Source organism: Artibeus jamaicensis, unplaced genomic scaffold (genome assembly GCF_021234435.1).
Source record: "Artibeus jamaicensis isolate MK-2021 breed Jamaican fruit bat unplaced genomic scaffold, CSHL_Jam_final contig_477, whole genome shotgun sequence".
NCBI classification, from domain to species: Eukaryota; Metazoa; Chordata; class Mammalia; order Chiroptera; family Phyllostomidae; genus Artibeus; species Artibeus jamaicensis.
Genome location: NW_026521854.1, coordinates 4,548,518 through 4,572,767, shown reverse-complemented (window position 1 = coordinate 4,572,767; position 24,250 = coordinate 4,548,518). Strand labels below are relative to the sequence as shown.

The 24,250-nt window shown below is 56.8% G+C and overlaps 1 protein-coding gene across 4 annotated transcripts in view; it reads right to left on the bottom strand.

The window, feature by feature from the left end:
- The window catches only part of GFRA2 (GDNF family receptor alpha 2), an 80,641-nt gene that overhangs the window by 7,205 nt on the left and 49,186 nt on the right, over positions 1-24,250 (bottom strand). For all 4 annotated transcript variants that reach the window (XM_037152715.2, XM_037152713.2, XM_037152712.2 and 1 more), the window contains exons 6-8: positions 7,139-7,248; positions 6,284-6,424; positions 4,352-4,524 (exon numbers count right to left, since the gene is read on the bottom strand). In XM_037152715.2, the coding sequence (XP_037008610.2) occupies positions 4,352-4,524; positions 6,284-6,424; positions 7,139-7,248 (424 nt within the window). The remainder of the gene's footprint in view (positions 1-4,351; positions 4,525-6,283; positions 6,425-7,138; positions 7,249-24,250) is intronic.

Below are 24,250 nucleotides of genomic sequence, written 5' to 3'. Positions count from 1 at the left end.
CCCCTTAGCACAGGGCAGGTGAGACTGGCCCAGAGCAACACACGAAGAATGCCAAGGCTACTTGGGAACAGACCGGAGCCGGGGAGGCGCTAACCCACGCCAGTCTTCTCCCACCCACAGCGCACCGCCCTGGGCCAGGGCCATCAGATGACTCAGGGGCTTTCTGCCTGATCTTCCTGCGTTCTCATCAGAAGATTTCATCCCGTACACTCACGACACACAGGGGGCGTCATGAGAGGGAGGAAAGTGGAATCGGGAGCTGCCCGTGAGCCATACACAGACCGTTTTCTAGACTGGACAGTGGGGAGTTCCAGCAGAGCAGAGGGACTGGGGACTCTGGGTTCCTTCCCTCCCTGTGTGGAACGCTGCTCCCTGCTGAGCACTGCACACTCGGTCACCCAGGGCCACATAGCAGGTGAGATGCAGCCAGTCCTCCAGGGACGCTCGCCTGGGAGCATTAAGCAAAACGCACAGTGACGGCCCCAATGAGGCAAAGTGGGAGCAGGAGTAAGCAGAAGGCAGCTGTCCCTGGGCAGATCGGGGAAACCACCCCATGAGGTGACACCCAGGTAAACACGGGCAGAAGAGAAGGAGAGCGCTCTGCTCAGAGGGACTGACCAGTGCATAGAGGGACTTGGCCGGACTGTGGGCCTGCACCACGGGATGGCCCAGCTGGGCTTTGGAAACCAAGGGCCTCGGATGAGGGTACAAGACTGGCCGTCCCCTACAGAGTCCCTGCCGTCAGGGAAATTCGCACTGTGTGTGTGTGTACGGAGGGGAGAAAGGCCATGGAGTCCCGTTTGGGCAGGGCTGCCCAGTCAGGGCACAGCTGGGAGTGGAAGCAAAGCACGGCAGGACTGGAGACAGCACCAGGATGCCCCACGACAGGGCCACTCGGGCCCCCCGCTCCCGGCCCCTCTATGGACACCACGTGGTCTGCTCAGCAGCCCCTCGTGAGGATCAGAGTTCTTCCAGTCCCAGAGCAAAGCCCCTCTGCCCCAGAGTTCCTAGGGGAGCAGGGGGAGGGGAGGGGAGGGGGAGCAAGGGGGAGGGAGCAGGGGGCAGGAATGGAGGAGTGGGGGGGCAGGGGGAAGTGGGGAAACAGGAGCGGGGAGTAGCGGGGAGGCAGGCAGCACAGTGCAGCCAGGAGGAAACTGCCCCGGAGCTCGGAGCTCCGGGCTGGGGACAAGTTACAGTCCTCACTGGGCTCCCGTCCTTTGGGGTTTAAGAAGGAGGTCTGATTGCCATCTGGTCCTGACACCCACTCACTCATGAGGTTCCCCAGCCGGCTGCCAACTCCGGGTCACTGAAGGGCCCCTAAGGCTTCTCCGAGGGCCCAGGTCTGTGGGTGGGGAGGAGGATGGAGGTATCTCGGGGGAGGGGCACGGCCTCCCCTACTCCCTGCCACCCTGACCTCAGCTTCCTGTCTCTGCCTTCCCTTGAGGACACCTTTGTAGCCATGGTTGCTGTCCTGCTGGGGACCCCACAGCGGCCACCAGGGAGTCCTTCCAAACCAGGAGGCTGAGGGAAAGGTGTGGGCTGCAGAGGAGATGAGCCACCCACACGGCCTCCGGCCAAGGTGAGGGCACCCCTCACCTGCACCCCCACACCTGGCATGCGGAGGGAGGTGCTCTTAAAAAGACTGTCACTGAGGCACTGGCCAGGTGGCTCAGGTGGTTGGAGTGTCGTCCTGTGCACCAAAAGGTTGCGGGTGTGAAGCTAGGTCAGGGCACGTACCGAGGTCGTGGGTTTGAGCCTCGGTCGGGACCTGTGTGGGAGGCAAACAGCCAGTGTTCCTCTCTCACATCACGTTCCTCTCTCTAAAATCAATAAATACTCATCTATCCTCGGACAAGAACTTAAAAAAATAAAAGACTGTCACTGAAACCTCTGAGGGTCTGCATCTCTCCCTCTCTGCCTGGGTCGGCTGCCCCCAGCTGTCCTGCCCAGAGGCACAGGACCAACAGACCCCAAGTGGAGGGTCTCGGGGGCCAGGCCTTAGGGCCCCCTGCGGGCCGCCTCTCCAGCCCAGCTCCTGGGACTCATGACACCAACCATCATGTCCCTCAGCCCACCAGGCCCATCACGTCCATCAGCACATATACAGACCGGGCATGAACTCCACTGGGACCCAACCATGGGTCAGACAAGCCCCCAGAAGCGGGGGCTGCAGAAAATCAGGCCAAGCTGAGTTGGAGCCAGGAAACGATTCTGCAGACTTCTAAGGTAAAATGGGGGGAAGGGAGTCAGAGTCCTCAGGCACTAAAGGGGCTGCAGGAGGCAGGAGGCCGCGGCTTTGACCTTTGCACACCCTCAGTGGGTCCAGCGAGAGCCGCCTGCTGAGTCAGCATCTCCAGGGGTGAGCCCGCCCCGACAGGGTGGGGGTGGAAGGGCGACTCGGGGAGGCTGATGGGGTCGGAGGGACAGGTGGGCCACGCAAGAGCAAGGTCTCCCAACAGGTGGCACAGCCCCGACCGGCCGAGCTGCCTGCCCGAGCTGCCTGCCGCTCTAGCGTGAAATTGAGCTGGTGGCTGTCTGTGCGGCAGGCCCGCCGGCCACCACTCAAGCATGCTCGGTGTAATTAGGACCTGCCCAAGGGTGACGCAGCCGCCTCCGCCCAAATCAGGAGGGGTGACCTGACGGGGGTGGGGGACAGGAGGAGCACCTGCTGAGTCTGACGTGAGCACAGGTGGAACCCAGTGGGGCAGGAAGGGGCGGGCTTCACCACCAGCACAGCACCAGCCTTAGCCTCGGGGTGCAGCGGGTGCCCAGGGACCGGAAGGCCTCCGCCAGGCCCGCCTCTGCTCACCCTGAACGGGTTTCTCTTTCCAATTTGACTGCAGTTATAACGGACCATCAGAAGTTGCATACAGGGTGGGGCAAAGGTAGACTTACAGGTGTCCATTTGGAAAAAATTATACTTAATAAATGACTCGAGAATAAACTGTTTCACAGACTCACAGCTGCAAACCTGCTTTTGCCCACCCCTGTGTATGTTAGTCTTACATCCTAATGACCAGATGGATACATGTGCTCGCTGAGAAATAGCACATGCGATACCCCTGACCTTCACTGTTCTGTGAGTGTGTCTGTGTGTGTGTGTGTGTGTGTGTGTGTGTGTGTGTGTGTGTGTGAGGTGAAACGGCGAAGGCCCAGCGTCTGCTCTCAGCAAATTTCAAGCACACAGTGGAATACCGTCAACTAGCCGCAGGCTGTGAGCCAGGTCTCCAGGCCTCATTCCCCCGCGTGACTGCACCTCGGCAGCGAACACGCACCCACGCTGGGTCCTACGGGCCCAGGTCAGGTGGTGTCTTCACTGCCCGACACACTGCCAGGCCTTGTACCCCTCGCATCGCACACCCGTGCCCAGGCCGTGCTCCCAAACCCGCCCCCACCACCTTCTGAGACGGGCCGGTCCTGACTCCTGCCTGGAACCTCCCGGGTGCCACACCGCCCACCACCACCCTGTCCCTCCCTCCCCAGTCCCCCCAAAAGTCTGCATTCGGTCCCATTTCAAACTCTTTGTTCCAGGTGTGTGTGTGAGAGTGGGTACGTGTGTACGTGAGTGTGTCACTGAGTGTGCCACTGTTCAGACCAGAACCAGCCTCCTAAGCCAAGAATGCACTGCAGCTCCTGCATGAGGCTGGAGGGCAAAGGGAGAGCCTGGGTGGGGAGCCCTGTGACGTGCCTCCACAGTGCCGCCGTGTCCCGCCGTGGCACTGGCCGCACTCCCTGCCTCTCACTTATGCAACTGTCCGACCTCAGACAACACCACAAGGACCACAGAACCCGGGCTGTGGCACACTCGTTCACCAGCGTCTCCCCAGCGTCTCACGCTGACTGCGCAATGCACATCGGGTGGAGGAACACAGAACGGTCACCGTGGGTCCCGGAGTCAGATGCAGGCGGGCTCTGCTGCCGCCTCTAGCTAGCTGGGACACCTGGGGCGGGCTGCCTGGGCCTTCTGGTCAGGTCCCGTGTGTAAAATAGGAACGCTGGCACCTCACTGTGAGAGAATCCAATGAAGCAGGTAGAGTCCACAGGCACACACCTGGGAAGCAGCAGGTGGCTGATGCACGGCGACCATTCCATTCCACCTGCACCCCATGACACCTAGTATAAGCCCATCCCAGAGCAGGAGCTGGGCACTTGCAAGGTGAAGGCCCCAGAATGAATACGTGGGAAACTAGTCCCCACCAGCTGCTCCCGGCCTCGTGGGCCCCTGACCAAAGGGAGGATCCCGTACACCCCCACTTGCTAACTTCCCACACCCACCTCTGACATCATGTGCTTCTCTGGGCCCTCGGCCTGCCCTGGCTCATTTCCCAGCTGCGAAGCCACGCCCCCTCACCTGGACAGGTGTGCAGGTGGTGATGACGCTGGTCCCCAGGCCGGTGCTATCGCTGAGATCATCAGGCAAAGAAGGCGTTTTCTCCACCCTCGGGGACTGCGTGGCTGAGAACGAGGGATTTTTAGGGGACAGGTTCACATCTGTGCCGTTGCCAAAGGCCTGGATGGCGTTCCCTGCAGGGGGCAAGAGCAGGCTGATACAGAGAAATCAGGGGCCACCTCCGCCACTTCTGCCCTCCCTATCTCAGCCCTGTGCGCCCTGCCAGGACAGACTGTAGCTGTGCAGACCTAACTGTGCCCGAGGCTCTCGTTCAGACACAGGGCCTCACATGTACAGGAAGTGGCAAGAGGGAGGCTGAAAAAGACATGAGATGGGAACAGAAGGAAATGCAGGTGATGAAGAGAGGGGGGGTGCTGGGAGTGTGGGAAGCCCGGAGAGAGGAACAGGCCACGCCCAGGGCAGCCCGCACCCCTCCTCGGTGGTATCCAGGGCTGCAGACCACACCCACCCTTCAGAAGTTCCCCACCCTCAGTCCCCAGGTGCAGGTTCTCCTGGCCCCTTCGCCACTCGGCTGCCTCTGGGTCCCCGCTGCTGGCATCCCACAGGCCCCAGATGCAGCCCTCATCCCTGGTGGCCTCCCCGGCTCCCACCTGTTAGTGGCACTAACTCACTGAGGACTACATCAGTGGAGCTTCCTGGACAAAACTCGGTCCCCAAGACACGGCCCTGTAACCAAAGGACTGAGGAAATGTCCGCCTCCATGTCCTCAAACTCATCACGTCCCCGCCTGAGCGGGCACCGCTCCATCGCTTTCCACACCATCTTTCCTGGGTTTCCAGCTGTGGAGGTCTCCTCTGCCCTCCCGGGTGCCCCAGCGCACCTCCCTAGCACCCATCTGCTGTCCTGTGAGCCCACCTCCTGAATACCCATCCACCTCTCCCCTCCACCCCTCACACTGCTCCAGCTCACAGCAGCCACTGTCCTCTCCCGTGACAGCCACTACTCCGAGTCACACCCACCGGTCAGAACCACCCCCACCCCACCCCTCCACACCAGACCGGACAGCGAGCCACCGGAAATGCAGATCTGCACCCAGCGCCCAGGTCCCCCTTCGGGGGAGGACTCTCCTCCTGCCCAGACAACTGCTGGCGGCCCTGTGCTCTGTAGCAGGCTCTGAGGTCTGCGGTTCTCGCAGCTCCCTCTGCCCTCCTGCCTCTTCAGCTGACCAATGCCACCATCCCCCAACGGTCAGCCTCTGAGAAGCCTGCAGGGGCTCCCTGCTGCGGACTGAGCTGGGCATCCCAACCTGGCTCCTGTGAGCGCCCTTACCCCGGACTGTGACCGCCAGGACCTGGGTCGGGCTGCAAGCTGTTGATGATAGGCTTGGTGACTTGTGTCTCTGAATGCCCAGTGCCACACAGAAAAGAGCACGGGCAGGTGGGCACAGGGGAGAATGGCGGGAAGGGAAGTGGGTGTGCACAGCAAAGAGTCTGTCTGAAGAGATAGAGGCAGACAGAGCCTACGTACGGCCACCCTGCTCTCTACCCTTTGGATTAGGAGTTTGGTGACTTGGAGAAAAAGTCACTGATTCCATTGGGGCCCTTAAAAATGATCCTTAAAGGGAGAAGTGACAGACAGCAAGATCCTCACCACAGGGCTGTCCCCAGAGGAGCCTGTCTGCAACTGTCTGCTGACAGACCAGAAACCGTCAACCTTGCCCTGACACAGGTGCCTCTTGTGGAAAACAGAGGCTGGCCCACCAACAGCTCTGGTGTGGCTTTCCGGGTGCCCAAACCGCGGTCTCCACCGGCCACACCCAGCTCCTGGCGGTCCCAGGGGAAGAAGACGAGACCGGCTCCGGCCACCTCCAGGGAGCCTCTGAGAAACGTGGGTGGGAGGGGCTCCTGGGGGTGGCGGCGCTGCAGGACTTACGAAGGCAGGTGTTCTCGGTGAAGTCCCTGAGGAACTTCTCACACTCCTCCTCCAAGTTCCCGCTGCCACGACAGCTGCACCAGGGGGACACCACGATGCCTGTGGGGCTGGAGTCCACATAGTTGGGCGTCATGTCAAACCCTGGGCCGGGAGAAGAGGGGCAAAGAAGAGGGGAGCAGTGAAACCTTCTCTCTGGGTCCCTAGACCCCAGGCACCATAGACAAAAGGCTTGGGGTATCTCCCTCCCTCCCCCAGCCCCCTGCCCCCGAACACACAGAGGTCCCAACTCACAACCCAGACTCTGAGTGTGACTGTCCCAGGGACCCAGGTGGCCGACAAAAGATGCCCAGCCGGCCTCCCAGACCACAGCCCTTGCTTTCTCCTGGGCCACCAGCAGGGTTTTCTGCAGTGAGTGGGACGAGGCTGCGTCCTGGACTTGGATCCCAGTGCCAACATTTACGAGCTGGGCCGGCCTGGGCCAGTTACTCTGCTTCTCTAAACCTCAGTTTCCCTGTCTGTGGAATGGACGCCCCAAAACCTCCCTAGCAAGTGCTGTTATGAGAACTAGACGGTCACGTGAACTGCTCAGTGCAGCACCTAGAGGGCCTGACTTGCAGTCAGTGAGTGTTACTTGCTCTTCTTTTTCCAGAAGGTCGTAAGGGCCCTGCGCCCTGCCCCCATGATGAAGAGCCACCCTCTCCTCCAGTTTCCCATGGCAGCTCTGTCTCAACTTGCCACAGGGAAAGGTGAGCTCACGCTGTCCGCCCCCTGGCCTGCCGCTGGGCCTCGGCCCCTGCCCGCTGAGACGGGGGCAGCCAGCAGCCACTGTGAGCCTGGCATGCAGGGGTGGCTTACCAATCATGCCAGTATAGGCGCCCAGACATGCCTGGTAATTGTCGGCTGGGCAGCTGGTAAGCGTCTGGTAGGAGGCACGACAGTTGGTGTGGAAGTCCGCCAGCCGGGACCTGGTATTGAGAGAAGACCGGTGGAGAGGACAGATTAGCGTGGCTGCCTTCCCACCTCCTCTGCGACGGAGGGCTCCTCCCCCAGCTTCCTGGGGTGGAGGAAGCGAGGGAGAAGGAGAGGAGGGGCACGGAGCACCAAGCTGTGGGGGCTCAGGCTGGGCGCTCCTAGGAGGCAGGACTCCTAGGCACAGACTCCAGTCCAGGCACGGTCTACGCTGGGTGGGTCATTCAGCCAGAGGAACAGAGCACCACAGGTTTGCCAAAAGCACCCAGGACCCAGGCAGGAAAGCCAGGTGCCACTTTCCTGCCCGAATCCTTCCACACACCACTCTTCCTACCTGCAGAAGGAGCACGTGAACTCTGTCCTGGTGCATCTGAGGTCCACAGCACCCTGCCCCAGGCAGTCCAAGTCCCCTAGGGTGAGACACCCTGAGGGAGCCCCCGGCCTACCTCTTCTTCACTGAACCAGAGCAGAGCCTCCCCTACCCCAAACCACCAGCTCCCAGATCCCACCAAGTAGAATCAGCCTCTCCTTCCCCTGGCGCTGTAACCGGCCACCACCCATCCCTCTGTTGGCACTGGCGACATGGTCTCAAGACCACGTGTGCACAGCCACCTCGTATCACCAAATCCTCACAAAAACTCCGTGAGAGTTTATCGCCTGGCAAGCCATTGTTATGATTGTCCCCATTACCAAGGAGGAGCAGAGCCTCCAAGAAGCTCAGCAACGCACCCACGGTCCCCAGCTGCAGAACAGCGGAGGCAAGGCAGTGTCCCAGGCCTCCAGCACCAGGCAGGCGCCCCTGCAGGCAGGGCCCATCGCTCTGGCACCAAAGCCCTCAAGGTCCTTCTGGAGCCAGCACCCTGCCACTCTGCACACGTATTGTGTCTTTCCCAGAAAAGTAAACGGGATCTGCGGTTACCTCCGCCCTCCCTCCTGCCCATAAACACACCCTCCAGCACCTCACCGCCTGCTTCACCAAATGGAGTAAAGCAGCTTTTCCAACCAAGCCTCCAGCCTTCCTCCTCACTGGGGAGACCAGAGCCTGTCTGTCTCACTCTGTAGCCCGGAGACTGAGGCCAGGGGCTAGGAGGAGGAGAGAGGGGGCGGCCTCGGCCACAGCCCAGGCCTTTGCAGACCCGAGGGGCATGGAGATGTCCACAGGCTCAGGGCACCCGGAGGCAAACACAGTCTCTAAGCACATGTTGTGGGTTGAACTGGGTCGCCCCAAAAAAGACATGCTGTCAGCCTATCCCCGGTGCCTGTGACCAGACCCTCCTTGGAAATAAGTTCTTTGCGGGTGTGACCAAGGCCAGGTAACAGCAGAGTGGGGTGGGCTCAGTGCAGTGACTGGTGTGCTTGTAAGAAGAGGCGCAGGGACACAGGTCACAGCATGTGGAGACGGAGGCCACAGTTGCAGGGATGCACCCATGGCTGAGGAACGACAAGGGCTGCCTCAACCCCAAAAGCTGAGAGAAAAGCATGGGACGGATGCTCCTGAGGATGCCCGATGCCAGACCTCCAGCCTCTGGGGCTGGGAAGGCACACATCCCTGTTGTAGGGCCCCCGGTTTGTGGCACTTGGTTGCCGCAGCCCCAGGAAACTCACGCACCACCTTCAAAGGCCACACTGTTGGCGTTGGTCAAACATCTCCCTCTGGAAGGAGGGAGGGGTCAGGCCCCAGCACTAAGGGGACCGCAGGTGGGCAGCCTGGAGCCGGAGCTGAGCTCCTGCGAGGTGTGGGAGCTGCAGGGCAGCAGAGCCTGAAGTTCCCATCTCCTGCCGTAGAGGAGGCGTCCAAACACCACCTCTCAGCCAAGACACGGGTGCCATCCCGATGCAGACTGACCACACGCAGGGCCCACTCGCCCCTGCTGCCTCCCCAGGCCTGCCTGCCACCCTGCCCTGCACAGCCCTCCCCACGAACCACCACCACGTGGGTTTCCCCACCTCCGTATGCCCCCTACAAACAGCACCTGCACAAGACAACCCCGCACTTCACTGCACGACACTTATTGCTGCCGCCCTGCTCGGTCTCACCAATGTTCCCCGGGCAGGCTCTGCTGATCTCTGCATCAAAGCCCCTTGGGTCTGGATCAGGCAGTAGGTCCCTTTCTCCGGACGTGTACTGAGCCCTGCTGCACCCCTGAGAGACTGAGGATGGAAATGGCACACACATCCCCACAGTGTCAGGAAGGAATTCCCAGCTAATGGAGACAGGAGAGTGCAGAGGGCCACCCGGCCAGGGTCCTACAGGAGTGCACTGCCCACAGAGCACACCACTGGCGGGTGTGCAAGCCTCCAGATGGCCCCACTCCCACCTGGTACACCGACCTCACGTCCCTTCTGCACAGTCACTGCCCCTGGGAACCCTGGGGTCCCGCCTGGCCTCACCACCCATGAGGCCTCTCAAAACATCACCAGGCCCCCCCAGGCTGGAGGAGCGAAAGAATGAATGAGGAGGCTACAATGGACCATAAAGAGGAACAGTGCCTTGATCAGAGAAAAGGAGGTTGTAAAGGAAGCAAGCCAGGGGGCAGAGGCAGAGGAGGCCCCGCCCAGGTGGGACCCTCAGTGAGGAGGGGGGAAATCCAGCTGCTGCCAGAGGGGGGAGGGCTGCCACGAAGCCATGCTCTGTCCAGCCCTTGCCTGTGATGTGACCTGTCCTCCGTGTCCCCAGTTACTGAGGGGGTGAGCCTCCCTGCCTGCCCCCTTACAGGGGACGAGAGGGGTGGGCACAGAGAAGCAGCATCCATCATACCTATCTTCCCTCTCTACCCACACATCCCGTCCTACACTGTGCCTGCCGCTGGCAAGCACAAACAGGACAGCTGTCCCTGTGTCTGAGAGAAGAAAAAAATACCTGCTCACCCTGCCAAGGCAGATCTGGGTCCCAGGCAGGCAATGTGAACATACCAGGGAGAGAGCTCCCTCACCCCTCCCTTGCTACCAGGCTCCAGAGTCACCCTGCTGGATCCCAGGGGGCTAATGTCCTTCCTACCCCAGCATCACTTTCCATACCACACTGAGGACACGGGAGGCGGAGCACAGGCCCCCTTGGCCAGACCCCAGGGCAACTAGCAGGGCAGAGTCAGCTCGCTCCACCAAGTCTGTAGCCTCCTTCCTTGAGAACAGGCCTGCGCTCTATGCAGAGTGCCAGCCAGGGAGGAAGAAGGCCCAAAGCCGGCAGACGGCCGGAGAGGAAGCGGGAAGGGAAGGGAAGCCACTCCGCCTTCTGTCCCTCCATTCCTCCATTTTCAGTGTCACGGCAGCCTTGGCAGGCAAAAGAGACAAACAGAGCCGTTTAATGAGGCTGCCCCATCCAAGTCTCCAGGAGGCCTCTGATGGCGCAGGTCCTCTCCGCCCCTTGAGGCACACTGATGTTCACGGTGGCCGGAGCCTTCTGTCTGCGTCAAGCCCATGACACACCCGACTCCAGCCACAACACATACCAGCCATGGGACCGCTCCCATACCAGCCCTGGTGGGTGCAGTCTCCAAGGCCAATGTTATCCTTTACACAGAGTGCGGCGAGCCAGCTGGGGATCTCATGCCGCCTCTGGGCCAGATGCTGCCCTTCCCTGCCAATGCCCTAAGGCCACCTGTCTTCCGGATTCTGTCCTCACTGCCAGGACAGACTTTCCTGGGTCGGGCCCATCGCATTGGAGATTTCTCCCTTTAAGAGCCTCCCTAATAGAGATGGCACAGAGGAAAGCATGAGGGAGAGAGAGAGAGAGAGAGGAAGAGCAAGAGAGAGAAGCGAAGAGAAAAACAGTGGGCCAGCAGCCAGCAAGAGAACCAACATGAACACAAGCCAAGTCCATCCTGCCGAGACCAACTGAAGATGACCAGATGAGCTCGGGGCAGCGGGTGGACCTGTCCAAAAACCGAAACCGTCTTTGGGCTCATTTCAGCAGCAGCTGCAGCCTCCCCAATCACAGGGAGAGGGGCGGACACAGACACTCGACCTCCAATCTGATTAAACAGTTGCCAGATTAAATACAGGACATGCATTTAATTTGAATTTCAGATAAGCACTAATACTCTGTTTTAGAATAAAGACTATACTTTCAGGGATCATTTCTATAGCTCGTTACTAGAATAAGTACGTCCTGTGCCGTACTTGAAACATACTTATATTAACCAGATTGGACTGGGTCTCCCGGATTCTTACTTGTTCAACCCAGCAACCCCATGGGCAGGGCCCACGGGCTCTTGCAATGGCGAGTGCCTGCGTGAAGACAGGCCCCTCCCATGCAGAAGTCATCCAGGCCGGGCGGGGGTATGTGGGCTTCCTCCAGATCAGTAGTTCTCAAAGTTCGGTCCAAGGACCCACACGTCAGCTTCAACTGGGGACTTGGCAGGAACCCCAGTTCCCAGGCCCCCACCCAGACTCTGCAGATCTGACACCTTGGGGTGGGGCCCAACGATATGTGCTTTCACCAGCCCTCCAGGCAACATGGAGGCAATGCCTCAGGCCACAGCTGGTGGTCTGGGTGGCAAAGAGAGCACATGTTTACACGCGCACACCCCCCACCCCACACAGACACAGCCACGCTCAGACACGCACCTCTTGGTTCTGCATTTCGGCCTCAGTCGAGGGGAAGTACGGGCACCAGCTGTTGAGGAGACACTCCCTAATCCAGAGTATAAACACCTTCCCAAATACATACACTTTCTCAGATCTGTCTGGCCCCATATAAAATCGGGGTGAATTGCTCCCAAAGAACCCCCAAACATTTCAGTGCTAGCCAGGACACAGCTTTTTGGTCTGAGGTTATTATCAACTTCCCAAAGTTCCCATTTTTTAGGAAACGAATAGGTTTCTACTGGTTGGAGTACTGGAAAAAGAGGAAAGGGAGCTAATGCTTTCAGAGGACCTACTATGTGCCCAACACTGGTCTCTGATAAGTGTCTGAGCAACCGCATAAAGCAGACAGATTTCACAGTCCGGGCAGGGCAGCTCCAGGAGGCAGGACACACATTCACGTCCCTGCGGCCAGCACAACGGGGATGGGCACCTGCCGTAGAGGACAGGGTCCCTTCTCCGGCTCTGCGGCCATGAGCCACCACGGTTCACAAGGCCCGCAGGCAGCCCCCAGCACTGCCTCACACAAACCAACGACGTTTCACGGAGGCAGAAAAGGGCTCCCGAGAAGAGCAAATTGCTCCCAATGGGCTTCACAGACCATTTACGGGAACGCAGAGAAAACGGTTTCAGTGGGCCCGTGTGCCTCTGGCATGGCGTTCTGGGGTCCCCTCCAACGGTGCAGGGCCTCATTCAGTAGGTTCAGTGTGACGTGACAGTGAGAAAGGGGAAGGTGGATCCCGCCCACAGGGCTGCTCTGTGGCACCTCTGGGGCTCGCCGTGGACAGCCTGCTCCTCCAGCCCCTCCTGCCCATCTAGGGCCTCCCTCCCTCCAAGGCATTCCGAAAGCGTGCACTGGCACTTCCTCTTTCTGCCCAGAAGCGCTGCTCCCCTGGGGCTTGGCAAGGCTCATCCTGCTCCGGCCAGGCTGTCAAGCACGTCACTCGGGCTGCAGGAGGCCACCCGACCCCGGCAGAGCCAACTACACAGTTCCTTCCCTGGCCACACTGACTGGTCCAGGGACAAGGAGGTAACACAAGCCAGGCCCCACAGGGCCCTCCCGGAGGCCTTGCTAACAGAGCAGGCAGGGGGATATTTCTCTGCTTTCTAGTTATGAGACACCATCAGTGTGAGCCCAGAGAGACTGGGGCCATCGTCCCAGGGAACAATAAAAATGAGGAGCTAAACTGGAGAGAAGCAGGAACAAGATGAGAGAGAGAGACCAAGATCTAGAGGACCTGTTTGTATTCGAGTCCTTGGAATGATCTCCTGCCCCTTGGAACCAACAAATTCCATTTTTATTATTTATTTTTACTTAATCTTTATTATATTATTTCCATTACCATGTAGTCCCACTGTACCCCCTCTCCCCAGCAATCACCACACTGTTGTGCATGTCCGAGAGTCCTTTTTCCTTCCTGCTCCATCCACCCCCACTAGCTGCCATCCTGTTCTCCATCTATGAGTCTGTCCCCAACCTCCTTGTTCATTCAGCTTGTTCATTAGATTCTACATATGAGTGAAATCATACGGTATTTGTCTTTCTCTGACTGGCTTATTTCACTTAGCATAATGTTCTCCATCCATGCTGGAATACTCTCCTGCCCTTTCTATATTTTACTGGGAACCAATAAATCACTTTTTAATTTTTCTTAAGCTAATTGGGTCTCTGTCACTTAGAACAGGAAAAAAATGACGACGATTTAGCTTTGCTCTCTGATCGGATATGATCTTCTCTGTCCAAGTTCAAAGCAACCAGAAAAGGTGGGCACTGGAAAGGGCACAGACAGACCAAAGCCCAAACCCACAGAGGGTCTGACTCACCACATGAAGAGCCAGAAGTGTGAGAGGGCTTCCGTGCACAACTTGGAAAAAAACTGATGGCAGAATTCGGGAAGGAAGATGCACCCACCCTTGAGTTCCTTCCCCAGCTCATCTAGAGAGGGATGGCTCAGATAAGCCACAGAAAGCTACATCACCATTAAAAGTGACAACGATGTAGACGGTGCCGATGCAGGAAAATCCAAACATGAAACTGCGTTAAGAGATAAAAGCAGGGGACTGTGCAGTTTACAAACGGGGGCAATGGGGAGCGTAAGATGCTAATACAATACACTGTCCATTATGTTCTCATCTAATAAAGCTGCTTCAAGACTGTAATTTTTTCCTTATGTTTAACTGAACGGGACCTATTATGAACACTGATGTTTGAGAGCCTTCAGTTAGAAAAAATGGTACTGGTTTCAGAAGCACCAGCAAATTCAACAGACCCTCTGTCCACTGAGGTGAGAGAAAAGCGGCCAGCTCAGAGAACAGGCTCCTCACCTGGGTCAGCGCCAGCTCCTAGGACCTGGCAGGTGGGAGGCAGAGCTTGACGCCACATCGGGAAAGGCAGCCTGAGCCCTTCTGCCTTGCACCTGAACCCGTGGACTTGACTAAGACCTCAGGACAGGCTGCTTGCTGCCTGTAGAAGAGGTGGATCTCCACTCACATGAGACCCTGAATTCTATGAGGACTGCCCTCCACCCCCGCCCCGGCCCTCCAGAGAAGCACACCTGGTCGTAAGGGCCAATTTCTGATACCACACCATGCTGACTGGGTTCGAATGGTCACTCAGCTACTCACTGGCTGATCCTAAGCAGGTCAGTAAAGCTCTCGGGCCCTCATTGCTCATCTGCAAAATGGAGGCAGCAACGGCACTTAGCTCACACAGCCGTGGCGAGGACGGAACGAGAGCTGTCCAGTGAGCAAATGCACGCAACTGCCCGGTCCCCGGCGGGGCCGCCAACGCTCGTGGCCTCTGTTACTGGGTGAGGGGCACCGCTAAGCATCCTGAGCGTGGAACTCCGTGCAGAAGGCGCAGGCTCTCTCTCTTCAGGACAAGGGATGTGCCATGTCTGATCTGTGAACAGGCACCTCCCGCACTTACACAGAGTCTTGCAAAGCGCTTCCCGACATCACCATTGTCGCTCTGACAGCCAGTCTCTGAGGTTGGCGTCACCGCCCTGTTTTACAGACCAGGAAGCAGAGGCCTGGAGAGGGTCACTAACTCACTGCTTATCGCAGCAGCCGAGCCAGGAGACTCAGCTCCAGGGCTTAGCTCCAGAGCAGGGGGCTTGCCCGGCCACCATGCTGCCCCTGTCCCTGCCATCTCTTTCCCAGCCCACCATTCGCCCCCCATCCCCTCGTTGTGGCCACAGAACCAGGGAGGTTCTTCTCCTCTGTCATCATCCAAGGGAATCAGTGGGGTGCCGCCTTCCCCTTTGTCCCCCTCTTTTCCATCCAGCCAAGAGCTCACCAGTACTGCTCCTCTCCTCGAGAAGGGCCGTGAGAATGCCCACAGAAAATGACCTGCAGGGCTGTCGTTTGACCACTGGACCCCAGCTGCCCAGAGCCATCCATCAGACCCAGGCCCCATTAAGAGCCTGACACACCAACCACAGTGGCCAACCCAAGGCTTCTTTGAGAGAGGATCAGGAGGGTCTGGATGGGGCAGAAGTCAACCTCAGGCCCCGGGGTGTGCCCACTGGGTCCCCCCACCAGGACCGTCCACCAGGGCGCAGGGGTGGCAACCAAGGCAACTGCCTTCTTCTGGACACCAGCACTGAGTACCCTACGAGTCCTCTGAAAACCCAGACGTGCAGGCGGGGACCCTTTTCTCCATTTCTCCCCATCCCTTCACCTACGTTCCAAACCTATTATTACCTGGTACGAGGAGAAAAGAATTAAATGTATGCATCATTTGATTTTAATTGAAGGACTGTTCTATTTCATTGAACTGCTAAGTAAGCCGAACAAGAGACCGTGTTTACATAAGCAAACCCCACGTCACTATAGACTTGCTGTCACATTAAGTCAATACTTATGAAGGCTCTCTATTTAATTATTCAGGAAGGATTGACTTGTTTTTGTGTTAAGAGTGTGGTTAGCCTTGAGCTAGGTAGCCAGCCTGCTGAAAGATTTCTTTCAACTTTCTCTGAATGCTGATATGCTCTCGCTGGTGGCATGGGGTTAGGTTTCTTCCCGCTCTCCCTCCCCACCACCCCCTCCCTACTGCTACGGAGCGAAGAGCTCCCAGTCCACTGCCTCAAGTCCGGGCAGCAGGTGGTCCTGCAGTGGCCGAGGGGCGGCAAGGTCCGAGCTGCCAGTGGTCGGCCTCTCCCTGGTCTTCCTGACCCCAGTAATTAGTCCCGAAACTCTGACACCTGGGCTCTCATTAGCTCCGTTTTCCTGCTCTTGCGTCTAGCTGTTCTGACCTCCTCCTCCCCGTCCTGATTCCCAGGACCTCCTACTCCAAGACCCAGTTCCCTTCTGCCTTTGTTATTTCCAGCACCGCCCCTCCTGCCAACCCCCAGGGAAGAATGCTTCTCAGCCTTCGAAATCCTTCCAAACCCTAATATTCTATGGCAGTTTGTTAGAGATTCAGGTACGCTCTTACATCAAGTCGCATTTCTCCAACGTCACATGCACATGGGCAGGAGCGGGGGGGGGGAGGGGGGGGGATAATCAGAGGTGGAAGCTTGGCCCAATCGGCAGACCAACAAGAGAGGCCCAGTGACTAGGGGCAAAGTCCCAGCCACCAAGCCCCCGCATCACACCCAGCCATGTGACTGCGAAGCCGCAGCCCAGGGCACATCACAGTATTTTGCCCTGTATAATGCACTCCCGTGTACAGTGTGCGTACACGGGATTTTGGGCCCAAGTTTTCAGAAAAAAAAAATCTTTCGTTTTAATTCTTTCATTCAATTATTTATTTTTTATTTTTGTATATTTAGAAACAAAACCTATTATCATATTTCAGGGTATTATTTTACATAAGATACCATTACTGCTGTCTAGAGTTACACTTTTAACTCATGAGCATAAATAAAAGAATTAAAGACATTTGTATGGTTATGGAATTAGTACCACCCATGTATAACGCACATCCTTATTTTTCCCTCAATTAGGGCAAAAAATGGACCGTTATACACGACAAAATGCGTTACTTGTCCTCTGTACACGTGCCCATCCACCATGGCTGTCCGGTGGTCTCTGGCAAGAGCAGTGCAGAGCCCCGCCCGGCACCAGGGCCCTGCCCACACGCTGCTCTGGTGACGGCAGCCCCCAACACCTCCATAGGAGCCCCCCAACACCTCCATAGGAGGACACCCTGGGCTTCCGCGCTCTCATCTGCCCCCCAAACCAGGCCTGCCATTGGCTCCCTGCAGATCTCTGCCACCGCTCCCACCCTCACGCTCCCCCGCCCCACCCCCCGACCCAAACCCTGCAGAAATATCAGCTACACACGCTCCTTACCACTCAGAGCGACTGCCAGGAATTTCTGGCCCTAACCAACTCCTCTTCGACCTCTCCCAGGTCACCCTTCCAAGCCCACATCCAGCGCCAGCCCTTCCGGAAACCTCCCCCACTCAGAACACACCTCACACACTCCAGTTACTGCGCCTGCACCACTATCCATATCGTAACTTATATTTTTCATCTCTGCTCCTCGAAACTGAAAGACACCACTGTTCAGAACAAAAGCCACTTCGCTCACGGTGAGTCTTCGGTGCCCAGAGTAGTGCCTGACACGAAAGAGAACTCAGCAGCTTCTGGGTAGAAGGAGAAAGGGAAAGATGGAGGAAAGAATGGACGGGCAGGTGAGTGGGTAGGTGGGTGGCTGGATGTGTGGCTGGGTGGATGCATGGACAGATGAACAGTCGGACAAATGGATGGATGGGTAGGGAGTACATCTGAAGGCACAAAGACTTCCCTCTAAGCAGAAAGGGAGTTAAGAACTGTCCTAACACCTCCCCGTGAAAATTACAAGCAGGCTTCCAGCTGAAAGACAGCAAAATGCATCAATATTGCATTAACCTGGCACCGAGACAGCTCAGGCCCCCCACTCCTGCACCCCAGTGCCCTCTGTGCATCTGTCTTCCTCCCCTCCTCTGATCTGCCTGGTGGCTGTTGAGAACTTGGAAAAGTATCTTTGCTATCTCTGGTAACAGCCATTCGCTCAAGGAGGCCCCAGGGGCCTGCAAGAATTAACACACATCCTTAAGCACCACACTTAAGATGAAGAAGTGCCTCGAGGACCTACAGAGGAAACCCAACGGGCCCCTGCGGAGAAGGCTGGGTAAACTGCCCATTCTCAACCAGGCAGAGAGCAGAGGGGGTTGGCGACAGCAGAGCACTCAGGTCAAAATGCTGGCCGCCCAGGAGACGCACACCTGCCAGCACCTGGCGCCCACACCTGCACAGGAGCGCTGGGAAGGAAGCCACAGGACCAGTGAACCCACACATGCAAAAGCACTTTTGGAAAATAGAATTCCCTGTCTCCAAGTTTATTCTTCTTCTCCTCAGGAATAAAAGACAGAGTGGGAATGAGGCAGGACTGTTACACCCAAATCTCTTCTTCAGCTGACTGGATGGACCAGCTGCCAGCACAGGGAGCCAGAGCAGGGAGAGGAGGCTGGTGGGGGAGCAGGGGAGGACCCGGTGTGGCTGGGGTCTGCCCTCAGAGAGCACTGGGCAAACACGCCCTCGGGCCCCTCGTCCGCTCTATACAGGCCTTCTGGAACAGACAGACCGGACAGACAAATATTCCCCCTATCAAATATCCGGGCAGCGGAGCGACCACCAGGAGTCTTTCTCATTATATAGACTAATGAGAACACTGTGCTTCTCTGCAGTGATTCATCAAGACAACATCCATTATAGATGACATTTTTCCTGAACTAACAAAGGCTATGAAGCTAGGGAAACTGGTTAAAAGGAAATATTTAGCTGATTCCAGAAACCATCCCAAAATTAATGACCCGCCCCTGCTGACCAGCGCTCCCTCTGTGCTCCCACCTCCCGTGTGGACCCCCGCCCTGGCCCTGGCCACCAGAGTGGCAGGGCAGGGAAGGGGAGCAGTCCCGGCTCCCAGGGACAGGCTCCCTTCGGAGAGCGAAGCTGTAAGCCGCAGCATCACCGGGGCACATGAGACCAGATTATTGGTAGCCCCAACCTGCTGAGGCAAGATGAAAAATACAGCAAACTGCAGCTGCTGAGCTCAGCTGCTTTCTTCTTCCTTCTTTCCCCTTCGCTGAGGTTAGTGTTTCACAAAAAGGGCTTTAAAACAGTAAAATCTATAAACTGGGGGGTTCCAACCTGTCAGCCAAGGTCAAGGGCACAGAAGCAGCATCCAAGAAGGAGAAAGCCCAGGCTGCAGTCCCTCCTGCAAAACAGGATGCTTGCTAATGGGTGTGCCCATGCACATGCCTGCGTGAGGACCCTGCCACCCTAACTAACACGAGGCCACGCAGCTGCTCGGGTAAAGAGTCCTCAGTCCCTCCAGGCACAGGCCCTTCCCTGCAGCCCTGAATCCTGTGTGGGTTCTCCCTGTTCCTACTCTCCAACTCCAAAGCAAGCGACAACTTCAGGTACCCCTTGGAAACCAGAGGGCTGGGGGCCATGCCCGGTGCCGCACCAGAGCTGAGCACGCAAAGCTACAATCCCAAAAAAGGTCAGTTTCCACCAGTACCTTCCACAGGCAGTGAGCTGGGTGGAAATCAGAGGGGACATGGCCACCCACTCAGGGAAAGCAGCAGGTCAGTGCGCCCTACTGGATCAGTTGTTAGCCCTCTGAAAACCTCTGCTATAAATCAGTGAAACCTCAGGACCTGGAGCATCTGAGGATTTGAACTGGAGCCTCTGCTTCAACCAAGGAGCAGCTGAAGTGTGCAGGCGGAGCCTTCCTCTGGGGCAGGGAAAAGATGCTGACCATCCTGCCCAACACCCCAGGAGCAAAAAGATTCTTAGCTTGTCAAGCCTTTGAATGCACTTATCTTAGCACAAGCCAATTCTGAGGCTTGGGAAAGTTCTTCGCTGTTTCTACTAAGTCTGTCTCACCTATCCAGTGGGGCTCCGCCAAGGAACACAGGTGCAGAGGGGAGAAGATCCTGAGTGTAAACTGAGACACGGACCCAGGGAGAGAGGGAAGGCCAACGGCGAGGCCACAGGAAGCAGAAATTAGTGGGTTCTACATCCGATGCCCCAGAGTCTGGGTGCAAAGAAGGCTTTCCAGGGCCCCTATGCTCTGGCTTGAACAGAAGGAAGCCCTTGAGGAGTCTGCTGTGGACTGATATGTGCCCTCAGAATTCATTTCGAAACTTTTTTTTCCTTTTTTTTAATTTTATTGATTGTGCCATTACATTTGTTCTATTCCCCCCGTTCCCCTCCACTCTGCACTCCCCTCCCTCACCATTCCCCCCCTTTAGTTTATGACCACGTGTCTCAAGTTCTTTAGATTCTATAGTTCCCATACTATTCTTGCCCTCCCCCCTATCTATTTTCTACCTACCGTCTATGCTACTTATTTTCTGTACCTTCTCCCCCCTTCTCCTCCTCCCACTCCCCTGTTGCTAATCCTCCATGTGATCTTCATTTCTATGGTTCACTCCTGATCTAGCTGTGCTGTTAATTTGCTTTTGTTTTGGGTGTGGTTGTTAATAACTGTGAGTTGGCTGTCCTTTCACTATTCATCTTTTATATCTTCATTTTCTTAGGTAAGTCCCTTTAACATTTCATATAATGAGGGCTTGGTGATGAGAAGCGCTTTATCTGCCCTTCCATTCTAAATGACAGCTTTGCTGGATAGAGCAATCTTGGATGTAGGTCCTTGCCTTTCGTGACTTGGAATACTTCTTTCCAGCCCCTTCTTGTCTGTAAGGTCTCTTTGGAGAAATCCGCTGACAGTCTGATGGGAACTCCTTTGTAGGTGACAGTCCCCTTATCTCTTGCTGCTTCTAGGATTCTCTCCTTCATTTTAATCTTGGCTAATGTAATGATGATGTGCCTTGGTGTGTTCCTTCTTGGGTCCAACTTCTTTGGGACTCTCTGAGCTTCCTGGATTTCCTGGAAGTCTATTTCCTTTGCCAGAATGGGGAAGTTCTCTTTTATTATTTGTTCAAATAAGGTTTCCACTCATGACTGTTCCTCTTCCCCTTCTGGTACCCCTATAATTCGGATGTTGGAGTGTTTAAAGATGTCCTAGAGGTTCCTAAGCCTCTCCTCATTTTTTTGAATTCTTGATTCTTCATATTTTTCTGTTTGGTCATTTCTTCCTTCCTTCTGGTCCACTCCCTTGATTTGAGTCCCAGTTTCCTTTCCATTACTATTGGCTTCCTGTGCATTACCATTCATTTCAATTAGTTTAGCTTCCATATGTTCCTCTAATTTGTGACTGAAATCAACCAGTTCTGTGAGCATCCTGATCACCAGTGTTTTGAACTGTGTATCTGAAAGTTTGGCTATTTCTTCATTGTTTAGATTTATCGGCTCTGGGGCTCTGAGTTGTTCTTGAGCCATGGTTTGATCTATTTGTGCCTGTTATGTATGAGGAGAGGCGTCTTAGGTGTTTACCAGGGTGGTACCACCCAGGTCGCTGGTTTGTGACGCTGTATGTGGGGGCGGGGTCAGAAAGGGAGCAATGGGGTCCTCTCCGCTTGCCTGGTCTGCCTCACCGCTCACCCCCGCCTGTTTATCTGAGCACAAATGTGCGAGCCCGCAGCCCTGTGCCCTGCGGTCTCAATGCTCGAGTCTTCACTGGTTTATCTGCATGCAAATGCGCGACTGACCGCAGACATCCAGCCGGGCCTCTTCCCTGTGTCTGCCTGTAGCTAGCCCGCACCTGGGATCTGTGCCCTGGGCTGCTTGCGTACCACCCTGGTCGGGGGTCTTTTTAGCCAAACCGCTCCGCTGCCGGCTTCGCCCCCTCACCGGTTTAGCTGAGCATTTCGTTGTTTTCGGACTCCGTACTGTCGATTTTCTGTGATTCGGTTGTATTTATTATTATTAAAACTCTGTTGTTTTTAGATTTGGTTGTGCGAGGACCCAGTGTTTCCACCTACGCCTCCATCTTGACGGAAGTCCTCATTTTGAAACTTGATCCCCAACATGGAGGTATTAGGAGGTGATCAGGTTATGAGGGTAGAGTTCTCATGATGGGACTAGGGCGCTTAGAAAAGAGACCCCTCGGAGCTCCCTCCCCTGCCCACCGTGTGAGAGAATAGCAGAAAGACAGCTGTCTGTGAGCCAGGAAGGTAGTGAGTGTGCCCAGGCCTTCATCTTGGGCTTCCAGCCACCAAAGAGTAAGAAACATGTTTCTGTTGTTTATGAGCCGCCCAGTCCCTGGTGCTTGTCATGGCAGCCAGAATGGGCCGAGACCCAGTCCACCCTGGCCTCCACACTCTCCAGGGCAGGGGGATAGGGATCCCCAGATCCAGTGGGAAAGCTCTAAGTTCCCCAAGGGAATCTGAAGTGTACGGTAGGTCCCCTGCCCAGCAGGCTAGCAGGCAAGTCTGCCATCACACCACTGGGTGTCCCACACTTCCTGTAAAACCAACTCCAGGTCCTTAGTCCTGCTCCTGCTGTACCTCCGGGGCACACGGCAGGAGACAGCATCTAGCAGCTCAGCCAAGGTGGAACCACTCAGCAGCTGACCGTGCAAGGCCCGGTGTGCAGGGAGTCGGACCGGGCAGCAAAGGCAGGCTGGTGGCACACGGGGAAGGGGCCCGGGGGGACAGCCGCCAACCGCAGCCTACACCCACCAGGAAACAAGAGTGCCCATGAGCGGTGGAGGTCTACTCAAGGAGAGCCACAGCGGACACAGCCCAAGAGGCCCAGAGCCTGAAGGGAGAAGAGCCTGTCAGACTGCTGACATCTGCGCCCGAATCCCAGGAGCAGTGCTACCTGCACAGGAAGGCAACCCCCTGGACAGACGGTCTTCCACAGGGGCCGGGGTTTCATGGCGTCCCTTCTCGCTGCCCCTTGGCCTAGTGGACACGCACTGGATGCCCTTATTGGCAACTTGAATTTCATCTGCATTCTGCTGGTGGCGAACATGTCAGTGTTCAAAGGAAAGATGGAGCACCGTCTGCTGCAACACTGGCACGGGGCACACTGGCTGGGCTCTGGCGTGTGAGCCTGTGGCGGTGAGGAAGGTAGACCAGTTGCACAGCCAATGGCAGAGCTGTCTTTGAACACCCAGTAGACACAGTCCTCTGTGGCAACGGGACAGAAAATCACGCGGGGGTCAACATGCTGTCCGGAGGCCTCAAAACAGAGCCCTCCCAAACCAGGAAGCAACCTGGAAACGGCAAGCCAGGATGTGGTGGCTGGTGACCTGCAGCAGAGGGTCTGCAAAGCGTGAGGGCTCACAGTCTAACAAGGGTGTCCCAGACCCCACGACAAGAGGAGTCCGTGTGCACAGACCAGAACGTAACTGAAACTACAAAATAGTTGTACCCCCGGGGGCATTCAGGAGTTGGCATGAAATACAACAGCGTCCTTGGCCCTGCCCCGCCCTGTGCTCAAACTCAGAGAGCACAGGGAATTGTCACCTCACAGGGCAAGGCAGAGTCGGTGTCCAGACTGGGCTTCAGTGGCCGAGTCACGGCCATGTACGCCAGCCTCCCGGGGAGGACTCGCTCCTGCTCAGCCCCACACAGCAGGCCTTCTCCAAACCCCCCTTCTGACCCCTCCTGCTCTGAAGGGAGCAGAGGGGACAGCAACGGCACAAGAGAGAACAGCACGCCACCCCAGCGCCCACTCTCAGAGCAGAGCCAGCACAGAGAGGCTGAGAAGTCAATGCCTGGTCCCCCCAAGGGATGGCCAGTTCCTCCCAGAACCAAAACCTCACAGCTGGGCCGTGCCCGTCCAGCTCCTCCCGAGCAGCCAGACCCTCTACGAGGGAAGGGGGGGCGGCTGCCAGCAACGGGAGGCAGGGAAGGCGGAGACTCACGGGGGCACAGACTAGGGCGGGCGCCCTTCACAGAAGCCCACTGCCCAGCCCAGGGCGGGGAAAGCCGCTGGGGGGCTCTAAAACCCGTACAGTGGAAACTGGTACTATGTGCTGTTCATGTTTGTATAAACACTGCTTTCGGTCCCGCCTCTGCACGTACTGACCTTCCAACCCAATATTAAATAACAAGAACTAATGATTTTGAGAGTTTACCGTGTGTCCCCCAGCACGTCTAAAAGCATTACCATGTTTAATCCTCAGGGACACCCTGAGACAGGCACCGTGAAGTCCCCCGCTCTCTACAGAAGGAAACCGAGGCATGGAGGGAAGATATGACCGCAGCTGGGCAGTGCCGGACTGGGGCTTGAGCCCAGGCCTGCGTGTGACACAGGCCCAAGGCCACCCGGCCACCCAGCCTCTAAGAAGTATGGACAGGTTTGGGCCACTGTTCCCATGTGTGACGGACATCACCCTCTGAGGCTTGATGGGGCTGCAGCGTCCAAGAGAGGCCCCAGGTGGGATGACGGTCATGGGGGCAGAGTCAGGGCTGTCTGACCTTCAACATGCTGTCCGAGTTCCCCTTGAGAATGACGTCCAGGCTCCACCCAGAGGACGCTGGGCTTTCCAGGCGGGAGGAAGGC